General features: G+C 46.1%; 1 protein-coding gene across 1 annotated transcript in view; it reads left to right on the top strand.

Moving 5' to 3' along the window:
• The window catches only part of cdk19 (cyclin-dependent kinase 19), a 43034-nt gene that overhangs the window by 11919 nt on the left and 17051 nt on the right, over window positions 1–14064 (top strand). Inside the window, exons 3-4 of the mRNA XM_036550444.1 lie at window positions 7666–7776; window positions 8058–8198. Coding sequence (XP_036406337.1) covers window positions 7666–7776; window positions 8058–8198 — 252 coding nt within the window. The remainder of the gene's footprint in view (window positions 1–7665; window positions 7777–8057; window positions 8199–14064) is intronic.

Raw genomic sequence — 14064 nt, forward strand, 5'->3', positions numbered from 1 at the left:
ACTACCTAACCTACCTACCTACCTAGCTAACCTATGTAAGTCTCTTTGGATAAGAGTGTCTGCTAAAACGACTAATGTAATAATGTAACAGTTGCAGACCATGTTTAGTCAATATTGTAAACCTGGAGCGGTGACCTATTGACCTCTCCCACGGCACTGAAACATTGAGAAAATTAATTGTGGCACAGCAAGAGGGGGAAGGCCCCGAGCGGCAGCCATGTTGGTGTGAGGAGAGCCCAGGCCGTGTGATTTCTCAGTGAAGTGAGTGCTCAGCGGTGCACCACTGCAGCTGTGTCCTCCACCTGACACAGTGGGGTTCACTACGCTGCCAGACACCAGGATGGAGCCAGAATGAGGATGTGCAGTTTGTGGTGGTTGGAGACCAATTCATTTGCGCATATGCTTATCGTATGCGTATGCTTAGGCGCATCTTTTAAGGTTTAATTTCAGTTTTGGTAGCATGAGTCACTTTCCCATCAGCAACGCTGTGGTGTTATGTGATTCATACATGGGTCTTAATGTGGTACAGGGAGTGCTCATCTCTGGTATGGGAAAGGACTTGTATGTCTGTGATTATTAGATATTGGCATGGCAACAGTGACCAGCAATGTGTGCCAGAAATCTCTTTCATTATGAGATAGACAATAAACTTCAGTTCCAGTAAGCCAGGGTAGACCTGTTTTCATTTCAGTGATATTATTATGGCAGATTATTATAACAGGTGCATTACCATGGCCTGTTTTCACTCATTGTGGTGCAAAGTTCCATTTTCAGCTGTGGGCCTCAATGGATTTTCCACCCCACTGGTCCAGACTTATTTAGCCAATTGACTTGAGACCTTGTGCATAATTTTAGTCATTCCTCAAACACAATAGACGTTTCTCCCTTTAACTTTTGGTGGACATAGATTAAACAATAGCTGTTGAAGTAAAAATAAGCGATGTGTGGACAGACCTTGACTTTAACTCCAGTTTTTTTTATGCCTTTGTTTCCTTTGATTGAGCAGATGTGTTATCGAGTGTTGGCCAGTGCTCAGAACAAACTTTGCGAGAAACGATCAGCCTGACCATTTGAATATGTTTGATTGTGTTGGTTATCATGATTATAACAGCACTGTTTTAGCTCCCTTCATTCGAGAAACCAGTTGAGGAAAAAGTGACGTGGCAAAGCCAGGAGATAGAGTTTGAGCCCAGTCAGAGAGCCAGAACTTTATAGTGCCGGATCGTAGATTGTGGAGCTACTGGGGGAAAGCTCACATTACAGTAAGCTGAGTGCAGTTGCCTTTAGCCTGTTGAGGGGCAGCTGGCGGGCACTCTGAAGCTATCACTCAAAAATAGCGGTTGGTTTTGCGAAGGCCAGGATGTCTCAGTGTTCTACAAGAGTCCTCTTAGTGCCAGCTGATTCAAGACCCCTGATGGGAGTAATGCTGTAATGGTCTTAAGGCTCACAGAGACTGTTCTCAGACACTGAGGACTTATAGTCATGGTAGGGGTACAGCCATTTCCAGACCAAAGGTGAAATTTGTTGGTGTCGTGCCACAGAGCACATACGACAGGGTTTGGCCTGATCTGGTGACTGAGGTAGTGAGAAGTCCTCTTCGTTCTTGTTTTCAAACTGGGATACAAGTACTCCGAAGTGCAGTTGGGAAACCTTCAGGGAGTGTTTATTCCTTAATGTGCTCATTTAGGAATGTTTTTGGGTCGTATTAGGCACTTTGAAGTTTTTAGAATTCTTGTACTCCCATTTACATTTTACTGAGAGCACAAATATATGTCCATATTAGGTATGCATTCACAAACACTATGATTTAAACCCGTCACATGCAATTACGGTGTAATTGTGATTGCGAACATTCACATTAATTAGGCTGTTGCATCAGCTTCAGAATAATTGCTGCTGGCAGGCACTGGCAGAATGTTGTTAGAACCAGATAACAGAATGGAATTTAAAAAAAAAAAAAAGTGGGAATCCCAGCCTTTCCTCACCCTCTGATTCAACCCCCGGTGCCAAGCAAAAGAGAGAGCAGAGAGTCCACTGCGTGCTTCGGTTGTGTTTGGACAGCAAGCTGTCACCTAGACGCCGGTTACCACTCTGTTACCATGGGGGGGAGAAATCAATGTCCGTGCCCATGCCTCTGTGCAGAAGCAGAGCAATTATCCAGACACGAAAGGGAGGGTCATAAAAAAAAAAAAAGAATTTAATCAGGAAGCGGTGGCAGTGGAGCTGGATCAACCAGCCGCATTGATTGTCACACAAAGCGATGAGACCGCGTGGGTGGGGCCTGAGTGGCTTCAGTGTGGTACAAACAAATGGTGTGGGATTTCCAATCAATGAAAGGGTTGTGTTGCCTTCTGTATAATAACCACCAATTTGCAAAATGCAGAGCGTGAAGGTGTAACGAGTGGTATTTTCTTTGAGAGCGGTAACCCTGACATCAGCTGACTACACATGAAAACTCAGACTTCAGTTACGGAGTGGCACAGCGTAGATTCAAACTGGCATCAGATGTCATTCAGTGAAATTCAGCTTTTCCTCCATGTGTTGTCTTCTCAGAAAAAAAGCAGTCTTAAACCAACGAAAGAAAGCTTAGGGCAACGTGGTCATCTGATGTCAGTCAGTAATTTACCATATCACAGATGCTCAGTGCTTCAGATAGCTGCAGAAAACCTTTTTTATTATATCCATGAAGCACACACTGCCTGAAGCCCCAGTGCATATAGGGACACGGTTAAATTTGTGGGACACGTCTGCTGAGGCGGGGTAAACACGATCCTGGGAAACCGTGGAGCGGCTGGCCCGAAGCCGTACACAGCGCGGGCAGAACCCCAGCCTCTCGGGCTGGTCCACAGCGGCGTGGTTCTGTGGGTTCAGAGAGCTCCAGAACCACACGAGCGGCAAAAGGGAAGCCAGCTCGTTAATCATTCCTCACCAGCTCGGCCCGGGCCCGCGCTGTTTACCTCAGCCTCTTCTCGCTGGGTTTTTTTTTTTTTTTAGGGCCATTTTTGTTCTCTCAGCGCTGGGGTAATGGAAATCCATTGTGACTGCTCCTTCCCGCGGATCGGGACTGAAACAATGGACAAATTGTTTTTAGGACACAAAAACCTTGATTCACAACTCCAGAAACGGTCCACGCTGCAGATGTTGAGGGGAGTCAATGGCACAAAAAACAACAGATTTTGCTCTTTGTATGTGTGTGTGTGTGTGTGTGTGTGTGTGAGAGAGAGAGAGAGAGAGGGAAAGGGAGAGAGAGTGTGTGCACATATGTACGTGTATGTGTATGTGTGTTAGCCCAAAGACCCATAGACAGGTCTTTCTTCACTGAACGCCTATCTTTGGAGTTTTTTTTGTTTGTTTAATGAAGGACTTCTTTTCCGACAGAGAACAAATATACAAAATACAAGTGTGTGTAATATACATATACAGTGCGTGTAGTGCTTATATATTCTCATATTTGGTTATATTATTACGTCTCATTTGTTTGTACTTTTGTCGTCATGTAAGCATAAAATGTGAAAATGTCTCTACCTGTGAAACTAGTTTAACTAGTTTATATGCAGCTGGACCTGAAGAACTTCTTACACAACAGCAGTGCCCATCTCAGGAATAAAACCTGCAACCTTGGAGTTACCCAGCTTACCAACCCAAACTGAGTTCAAGCCCATATTTGGGTGTCTACAATGTAGAGGTTTCTAAGATTGCTATTGCTAATGTGTTGCATTAATTGAATAACATAAAGCATAATGTCAACTTTAGCATCTGACATGTGGCTTGCTGCTGCTGGCGTGACTTGCAAAAATTGTTTTTGTGAGTGTTCTTTTTTTTTGCTTTAGGAAGGAGCTGTCATCATATCCAGATGAGTTCAATATAATTGATTTTAAATGCGATGTGTAAGCGTGAGCATCTATAATGATGTATCGGAGTGGGAGTGAACCGTACTGTCATGCAATAACTTAATCTGGCTCTCATGCGATGATCGCACTGCCTGTTTCCTGCGGCATGTTTCGGGAGTCGTTGCTGTAAATCGTTCTTGCATGTTCGCCAATACGCCGGTGTCACTCTGTTGTGGGTTATATAGAAGTATCTAGGCTACTGTGTGAGAGTTTGTGGACTGAGAGCAGGATCAGGACGGATTCGGGGGAAAGCTGCTGTTGTGAGCGGAGCTCTGAGCTTCAGCAGGGTAGAGCAGGGCAGAGTCTCTGTGGGCTGAGAGTTTCTGGAGCCCGTCCAGTCTGAGCACTCACAGTGTAGTTTCTGTGAAAACATGACCCATTTTTCAAAAACCAGGGACAAATCGGCTTGTTTTTTTTCTCTCTCTCTGTGTCTCTCCCGCTCTCTCTCCCTCACTCTCCCACCACAGGTTTATAGCACTTGCCATGTCTTGACAAGAGCTGTTACACACTGACTTCTTTTGATTGCCTTATTTGGATTTCTCTGTTTTGATTGCTTTGTAACAGTCATACAAGATCACAGAGAATATATGACATGTAAGGTTTTGGGGTTGTTTTCTTTGCTTATATTTTTTCATTTAAGGAACGTGTCTTTGCCAACCGCATCCATCAAATATCGTTCATCCAGATCTCAATACATCACTTCATAGAGACTGAAATGTAAGCAGCCAATAAAGTCCACTTGATCCAGCCGTGTAAATGGATAAAACTGTAACCTGGATAAGAGCTCTGGATAAGAGCGTCTGCTACATGACAATAATGTAATTTAATGTAGTCGTTTTAAAGCATGTTATGCTCAGTTTATGAAATCTGAGAAACCAAGTAGGGTTTCCTAGATACAGCAGGTCCTTAATGGGTCCATTCTGCATAAATAACATGGGCAGAAAGTAACCTTCTGACCTTTGCTGTCGTTCCCCGTTAACTGACGTACAGAGCAGAAAATAGCGTTCCGTTAGACCAGTATGACCAGGAAGCCTTGGAGCACCTTCTGTAGTGGGATTTCAGAGCATTGCTCTCACTGGACCTGCCTGCGTTATCACTTATGATGCGGACCTCTGCCTGACCCTGCCAGGACACTGAATCACAGAGTCTTATTTACCATGGAAAATTCCCCTGGGAAGACAGCCATGCAGATTCCAGTTACTGAAAGGGGATTACAGGCATTTGATTACTGCTTGAAAGTGCGGAAGGCATGCTGTTCTGAGCTGCTGTGTCCTGGAAGCCATAGAAAAGTGAACCCAAGGAATTTCACTGGTTTGTTCATCAGGACAGAATATAAAAGACCAGATTATAAAACAATTAAAGACCAGATTATAAAATGATTAATTTTATAGGCTCCCACGTGTTATCCTAGCTGTGTTTGAGCATTTCGGGATAAACAGCTATGTGTTAGACACAGGCCTTTCCTGTTGTTTGGTTGACTGAGAACAGGTGTTGATGTGGGACCTGAGTAAACATAGTTTGGCAAATGGAATTCTCAGATGCATACCCCGGGAGTAAACCAATCAGGACCTGTAGGCAACCAACAGCAAGCGCCAGGTTACTACTTGGAACTCGTGAAATTCTACGTGGAATTAGTGTGAAAGTAGTATCAGTGTGGACGTAGGCCCCTGTGTGTGTGTGTGTGTATGCATGTGTGAGTGAGTGAGTGAGTGAGTGAGTGAGTGAGTGAGTGAGTGAGTGAGTGTGTGAGTGTGTGAGTGAGTGTGTGAGTGTGTGAGTGTGAGTGTGAGTGTGTGTGTGTGTGTGTGAGTGAGTGTGTGTGTGTGTGTGTGTGTGTGTGTGTGTGTGTGTGTGTGTGTGTGTGTGTTTGTTTCTGAGCAGGGCAGTTCTCAGTCCCACGCGCCCGCCACAGAGCCTGGGCTGTTGCAGTAAGCCTGGGGCTCATTAGCACAATGCCGTGTCATAGCTGAGGGATTAGGCTGTGATTAAACGCTAACCTCAATAACTCCCCTCCTCATTTCCCCCGTCCAAAGGCCAAATCAAACAGATGCACAATCGCCGCATTATTCTCCCCCTGCGCTCTGGTGTGCCTCCAGCCCATGTGCACAGCCACCGGGGGTTGAGTGGGTGCAGTGAAGGGGGGGGGGGTACAGTCAGACAGCACAGTGAGAATGCAGCTCGGTCCTGTCATCTTTCTCCGTTTTGAAGAAGCTGAAATTAGAGCTGGGCCCTGAAAGCCGAAACCGCTGTATCTGGTTCGTCGGGAGTTGTTGCCGGGGGTTGCGTGGATGGGCCGAGAGCGGAGTGTCCGCTTTCAGGTCAGGGGGTGCAGCGTGCAGTAATCACATTAGGTGACGTTTGAATAATTCATCCGTTAGCCGGCCGGACCGAGCCCGAGCTCAGCTGCACCTCGCCACTGTGTGCAGGGACCCATTTTCTGCGTAAACCCCTCCACACGCGTCATCGGCCGTAAGCTTCCCAAGCAAGCTGCCCCCTCCCTGTCAAAATCACACAGCAGACCAGAAAAAACCTGTGTGTGTGTGTGTGTGTGTGTATGTCAGCACATGTGTTTGTGTGCATGTGTGTGAGCAAATGCTTGTGTGGGCGTGTGTGTATGAGTGCGCGTGTGTGTGTTTGTGTCTGTGAGCATATCTTTCTGTGTGTTTTTGTGTGTGTGTGCCGTGCTATGTGAGCACGCGTGTCTGTGTGTGTACGTGTGCGGACGTGCGTATTTAAAACAGAGGGAATCTCATACGCGCTGGAGCGTTCTGCCACAGATGTGCGGAGCCTCTGCACTGTCACAGTGGCACTGCAACATCTGTTACGGGCCCATCAGCGCGACACGTGGCACGGTACTCGGAAGAGCACTTTATCTGCATCCTCGAACCCGTCTCTTACATAACGTGCTGCGTCCCGTCGCCGGCTGGAACAGGCTGACGAGAGCCTGCCACTCGCAGAGATGGAGTGGGAGGTGGAGGAGGTGCAGCAGGAGGTGCGGACATCACAGCTGATCGAAGGTCACGGCTTCTTTCGCTCACCATCATCCCTCGTAATCCTAATGTCAGCATACGCCATAAGTGCATCTGGGAGAGCAGATGAGGCGTGTGCTTTCTCCGGTTTGCTCGGTCCTATGATTTAACTGGGACACTGTATCTGGTGAGGAACGTCAAACACAGTGGAAACCTTGTCAGGAAACCCTGGAAAAATGATCATTGTTTTAACTTCGAGGACACGGATACTTTAGATAAAAACATAACATTGAAATATTACTGGTTTTGCCCCTTTTTTGTTGGACTGCTTTGCCAGGATGGTTTACCAGAGTCACATATAAGAGGAAAAGTACACACCCCATGCCTCCTCCTGACACTAGCATTTTTTCAAAGGCAGCTGTGTCAGTACAGTATAAATCAAGTGACTTGAACATATAGGTATGCTCAAATTGCTTAGAATGCTACTCGGTGTTTGGATGTCTGTGTGCACTGAAGATTCACATCACAAAATGAGATGGTTTATGTGCTGTTTGAATGCAGTGATTCTTCCTGTCGGTGTGAAGGAAAAAATAAACAACATACTATTATCCCATGAACTTTTTATTTTTACCAAAATAACTCTTTTTTTTATGTGTGTCCTAATGCATTGATCAGAACCTGACTTCTTTTTTGTGGTTGAAAAATGACTGCTACTCAGAAAAAAGTGTTGGAAGAGCCATCTGTTCCTGACTGCTGAAATGAGTTTTGTCTGAATGTCGCTGCTGACAGGTGAACTTCTCTTTCAGCTGCTCAGAGAACTGAAGCACCCCAACGTGATCGCCCTGCAGAAAGTGTTCCTGTCTCACAGCGATCGGAAGGTGTGGCTGCTCTTTGACTACGCTGAGCACGACCTATGGGTAGGTGTCACTGACACTCACACACACACACACACACACACACACACACACACACACACACACACCTAATCAGTGGAACTCTGCAGGACTGGATCTGTGCTCGATGCCAGAGCAGCAAATTCTGTGATAAGTGAGAACTACTCTAGATGAACTGTAATAGTGTAATAGTAAGGTCTATGTCCACAGTAATGCTAGAGCAAGATTGCTCATTTAGCAGCAAAAAATACATGCCCTTCTTTTCCTCAAATAATTTTTCGTGTGTCTTTCTCTCTTTCTTCCAGCACATCATAAAGTTTCACCGGGCCTCAAAGGCCAATAAGAAGCCCATGCAGTTGCCACGAGGGATGGTGAAATCTCTCCTCTATCAGATTCTGGACGGGATTCATTATCTCCATGCCAACTGGGTGCTGCACAGAGATCTCGTGAGTATTGCCTTGCGACTGTCAAAAAAAAAAAAAAGTCCTCCTCCTCGCTGTGGTCTGAATCGGGAAGCTCTTGGTTAAGCACGGCAGGTGTAGGCTGGTCTGGCAGGTTTGGGGAGGTTGGACAGGACTTTGTGTGCTCTTTGGTTACCGTCATCAGTGGGGCACAGTTTAACTCTCTGAAGCTGTACGAGGCTTTACACCGTTTGTGGAAAGCGTGTTTGGTCTGTGGTGGTCGGGAGTGCTACAAGGTCGTCCTGGATTTTATGTGGTGGCTAAGTGGTTAGCCCTGTGGAGTTTATCACGGCTGAGTGTCCTGCCTGAAATAGGCATAGGGTGTGGTTAGGTCCTTATTTGGACTTGGGTGCTGTTGTGCTAGTGAGATGTTTATATGTATGTTTATCACAGTTGGGGTTCCCAAGTTTTCTCCAGCGGTATGATATTTTAGTTGGGGTTTAGTTGATATAGATGGGGTCATTGTGGTTTGGCCTATGGTTAAAGCATGACAGTGTGTTGATATTTTCGTGTGGAGTTAACGATGATCGTAGTTCCCTGAGTGAAATAAAGTCGGGGTAACAGTGGTTCACTCCCTGGTTAGTCCCCGGTAGTGCCCTGGCTGAAATAAGATTGGGGTAACAATAATTCACTCCCCGGTTAGATGCGGTTGGTCCTGCTCCAGTGTGGTGATATTTCCGTCGTCGGTTTACCCTGGTTCAGACCACTGGCTCTGGAGCAGAGTGTAAGCAGGTTTGGTGTGAGTCCTAGATGCTCAGTCCCAGGCTTCTTTTGCCTCTTGTTCTCTTGTGAAACGCCAAACTCCTGGTTTCCCACAGTCCTTTCCTGGAAGGAACTGCCGTCCACCTGACTCTGCACCCCCACATTGTTCGGGGAAATCGGTTCTCACCCCTGGCCCGAGTGAAGGGGCAGGGGGTTGTCACCTCTCACAGGCTGTTATCTGATCATGTGACCCGTACAGCTTGTGTGAGGATTTGTTTTTGGTCAGCTGTCGCTGCAGTTTCGCTCAGAGTCGCAGCAGTTTTTCTGAAAGGGCTGTTTATCTTTGGGAAAACAAAAAACACATTTTCAGTTCGGGGCACTGCTAACTCCACAGATTGCCCAGAGGTTGCTCGCATTTTTCTTGCAGTAATTTGCACTGCGTGAAGATTCAGAGAGTGAGAGGCATCAATTTTTGGTATTCAGTTGTAAACCTGCAAAGAGTGTAAGGAGGTGAATGAATGGAGCAAAGTTGAGCCCTTTAAAACTCAATGGCGTAACGGCTAAATTGAACACGGCTCTTTCATCTTTCCGGGATGTTTAATCGGGTGATTGAGATTCCTCATTCATAAAGGAAGGCGTTCACGCTAATCCCATGGATCAAGGAATCTCATCAGCCTACCATCAGGTGGGGTTATGCGATTCTGGCCTTCACAGATGGCTGTACAGAATTCAGACTGCCTGTCCTATCTGCCATGACACATTATGTAAAAGTGTTTGGATCTATGGGCTCACTATGGTCAGAGCTGGCTGTGCACCAATGCAGACCGGGCTTCAGAGATGACCGGGTCTGTTGCCAAGGGATGGCACTGCCTTGGTACCCTTGTGGAAGGCCGTTTGTCTCAAAGGCTCTGGAAAAACAAGTCCTTTCTTGTAGAAAGAAATAGATAGAAAGAATAGTGGAAAGAAATGCAACTGGGTTGCTCATTGTGTGAGACTGTAATCATTACATCACCCTGGAGCTCTGCTAGGAGCATGTTCCCATCTACAGAGATGAATTAATGCCATGTAATTTGTTTGTCTTGTCTTGTCAGGACAAGTCATTCATTTAAGTTCATATCATCTGTGGTATCATTACGTTTAGACAACGCATGAGAGACTCTCGCTAATATTTCTGTGGAGAAATCTGCATTTTTCTCTGCATATTCACCTGAAAGCCATAGCGATCGTCAGATTAGTGTGCCAGGTGTGGTAAAGTGTAGCACCAATTGAGAGTAGTGCAGCAGAGAAAATGGAGTTGAATACAGCCTGAAATTACCTGAAAATTTAATGTAAAATGCAATCCAGAATAGAAGCACCAGCCATTGTCTGCTAATGTCTTCATGTAGTTTGTAATTTGAAGTTGTTAGCCTGGTCTGACACTGTTGCTCATTCAGCTTGAATGGATACGCTTCTGTTCTTTTGTGCTGAAAGTCGCTCTGGTTAAGAGCATCTGCTAAATTAATGTAATGTGATGTAAGTGTAATGTAATTTCATGGTTGCAATACAAGGTCTTTAGTTTTCTCTTTCCAGTTTGTAGTTGATGGAGCTTTGGAAATATGCAGCTTTGAGGGGGGTGTTCTGAAAATATTTCAGCAAAGCAAACCAGGTTGCTTTTCTTGCTGGAGGTCAAAATCTCTTATCTTAGCGCTCTTTCTTCCGGCCCTGAATAGCCCCTTTCATTTCCCCAGAATTAATTTTTCTGTTGTTGTGCATATCTGGTTCAGCCAAGGCTAGCGTATTATAGCCGCCGCTCACTCTCATTCCTGTTACTTCCTGCCATTGTGGCGTTTTACACGCAAGCTTGTGTGCGTTGCGTGTTTTTCTTCCCTGTTTTTGTCGGAAGCCGCTTTGTTCTTTCTGATGTGCGTACATGTATCTCTCAATCTGCTTTGGCAGTTGCAACTGACGCCGTTGATATCGGAGAAAACAACAACAAATACGGCGGGGGGCTTTGAGTGGCTGAGGTTACAGACGCAGGGGCTCTGAGCCAAACCCACCTGCCAGTCGTGGGATGCGGCACCGGAGGAGAGGAAGAACGGAGGGGATGGATGGGAAGAAGACTATCACAGCGTTAGCAGTGAATGATGGCGTTGTACCCCGATATGAAACAGAAACCAATTTGGAATACGAATGTCATTTGTAACATTCCCCGAGGCCTGGAGCAGCATTGCCTCGTCTCCATGGTTGCTTGCCGCAAGCTGCTGACAAACACGCCACAGAGCAGAGCCTTGATCCAGTCACAAAGTTTTGATTCTCTCCACAGGGGCTAGGCTTTTAATTCTGAACCCATTGAGACAAAGAAGCTTCTGGAAGCATACAGTGGCAGCACTGGACCTTGCTGGGCTGTACAACTACAGACCCAGGCATCACTGAAACCTAGTCTGCATTGGTGCCCAGCCCTAATCATACTAAACCCATGGAATAGAGAAACCGGGTCGATGCTATAGTGATGGGCTAGCTAGTGGCGTACTGTTTGAAGCAGAAGTGTGGCTTGTGTAGCTATAATGCTAACAAGTCTCTATTCATTCAAAAGAAAAAACAAAACAGTTTGGTTTTGCAGCTCATCCCTTCAAGAATACGGTATAGTGCGTTGAAAAACTGGGAAAAAAAACAGAAATATCACATTGACATTATTCATATTACATATTCATATTCAGCAAATAGTCACAAAATAATGGGCTGGAGAAATCTCCTCCTTAAAAACACCCTTTGTCGCCGGTGCAGACGCTTTTGAAATAGTCGTCTGTTCTGTCAGACAGCACCGCAGCTCGTTTTGCCTACCGAATGTGACCCAGATACTGTAGATCCAACTAGTTTGCACATTATTGGACAAGCACCCAGTTGCTGTTACACTGCTTCTGCTGCCAAGTTACACTACCAAAACAAAAGGCTGTCACGTGGGCGTTACTTTACAAACACAGCATGTCTTGGCTACTGTATGTCTAAGATATATCATCCGTTATAACCCTATTTAGAGTTTATAAATGTTGGTAACAAAGGTAATGCTTTACACTCCTGTGGTCACATATTATGCTCTTCTCACTGCAACAATCTCTGCACTCCCTCAGGACCTCTGGGCGTTGGGCGTAGTATATATTTAGTCCTCCACAATGTTTGCATAAAATTACATTACGTTATTGTCATGTAAGAGACGATCTTATCCAGAGCAACTTACGTATGTTGCAATTTTTACATGGTATCTATCTATACAGCTGGATATTTACAGAGGCAATTCTGGGTTAAGTGCCTTGACCAAGGGTACAGCAGCAATGCCCCAATGGGGAATCGAACTGGCAACCTTTTGATTACAAGCCCTGCTCCTTACTACACATACATCAAGTGTATTTCACAAATGCTGAATTGGATTGCTACATCTCTGCTGATGTCGTTCGAGTGGCTCACAGGTGCCTGGCAATTCTCAGGGCATCTGAGAGTGGAGATAGTAGGAAACCCTGTTGACGACCCCACCCCCACCCAGGTAGAATGGAGCCATATTGTTCTGCCGCAATGGGCGACCGGTCATTGTGGTCTGATGACATGACTGGGCTCAAACCGGGGCCGTAGGTTTCAGCCTGTACACGAGACACTGATTGAGTCACAAGGGATCCAGCAGTGCAGTTAAGGTGGAAATTTCTTGCATTCAGTAGGAACCTGTTTTTTTCCCCCTCTCTTCTAGATATTGTCTCTGTGGTTTTTATGCAGTCCCTTTTGCAGCGTAGTGGAAAAGAAAATTCCCCCGCCTCACCCGTGTCCTGGGAAGTGATTATCTACTTTACTAGAAAGCCAGGCTGGAGGAGTAGAGCTGAGATGAAGAGAAACTCTTCCTGTCCTTGGGGGGGTCTTAGTTCTGCGAATGAAATATCAGCTGCAAGGGCGTGGGCTGGTCTCAGCACGTCTGTTTGTTTCTAGCTTTGGTCTTACACAATCCCCTCTCCTCAGCTCGCTGTACTCGGCAGCAGTGTGATCAGACCGCATTCCCCCCTCCCCTCACCTCCCCCTCCCGCTCCCCACCCCGTCCCCACCCCCGGCACTGATTATGTAACATGCCCGACCCCCACTGCAGCGGGTGTGTCCCGCTGTCTCCTGCAGGAACTCGTGGGATTTGTTGGTCTCTAATGAGGTGCCGGGCGCAGGGCGGGAGGTCAAGGCTCTTGACCTGTGGAATCGCAGGTTGAATTCTGGCTGTCAGTGATACTGCGGCCGCCCGTACTGGGTTTGGCAATCGGCCTGCCTTCTCTTAGCAGGACAGAGCTGTAAACCTGAGCCAGATTTGTAAATCACTTTCAGATTAATAACAAACAAATTTGAAAAAGGCAATACTAAATGGGGAAAGCTGGCTAAAGCATACGACCCCTGCGGTGCGGGCCTGGAGTTGTGGATCGCTAGCGTTTGTTGCTCGTCCAACCACAGCTGATCTCCAAAAACATGTTTTTTTTTTTGTTAGGTAGTCATTCCACAATCAAGCTTTCACAATGGCCTGCACTGGCAGATGTTGAAATTTTTGTCACTGTCCTATCAAGCTACTCGCAGGACAATTAAGGCACTCTGTAACAGGCTGTTGGGGAAGTCGGACCTGTGGCCATTCTTAACACAACACTCACACCTGTGCTGTGCGTGGCCACAGAAGAAAGAAGGAGAACGAAGAAAGAAAGAAGGAACTGCGCCGTGTAGACAGAACAACACCGAGAGAGTCACGCAGAATCCGTAAAAAGGAATAAATTACGCTTTAGCCATCACAAACCCTGCGCAGCCACCAAACACAGTCATTACTTAATCATGAGACGAGCACAGGAAAACAACTGCACTGAGTGAGTGAGTGGAAACATTAAAGCTAAATGAATCATGAGCCTGTTGTACAGGTCATGCCTGAATGGCGTTTGCTTTCCATCTGACCAGGAGCCATGTAAAGGGAAAAAAATTACTGGCGTCTCACGGGAGAGCAGGGTATTGACTCGCGAGGTCAGTGAATGATCTGTTGTCCACTCTGTGTTTGTTTATTTGGAGTGAAATTTCGTTTCAGCATTGACCGTGTCTGTGTATAAAATCACACGGTTTGAGAGCAGGAATTTGGGGTAAATTAAATTTTAAGTGTGTTTATTTGATTTGTCCA

This window comes from Megalops cyprinoides, chromosome 17 (assembly GCF_013368585.1).
Source record: "Megalops cyprinoides isolate fMegCyp1 chromosome 17, fMegCyp1.pri, whole genome shotgun sequence".
Lineage (NCBI taxonomy): Eukaryota > Metazoa > Chordata > Actinopteri > Elopiformes > Megalopidae > Megalops > Megalops cyprinoides.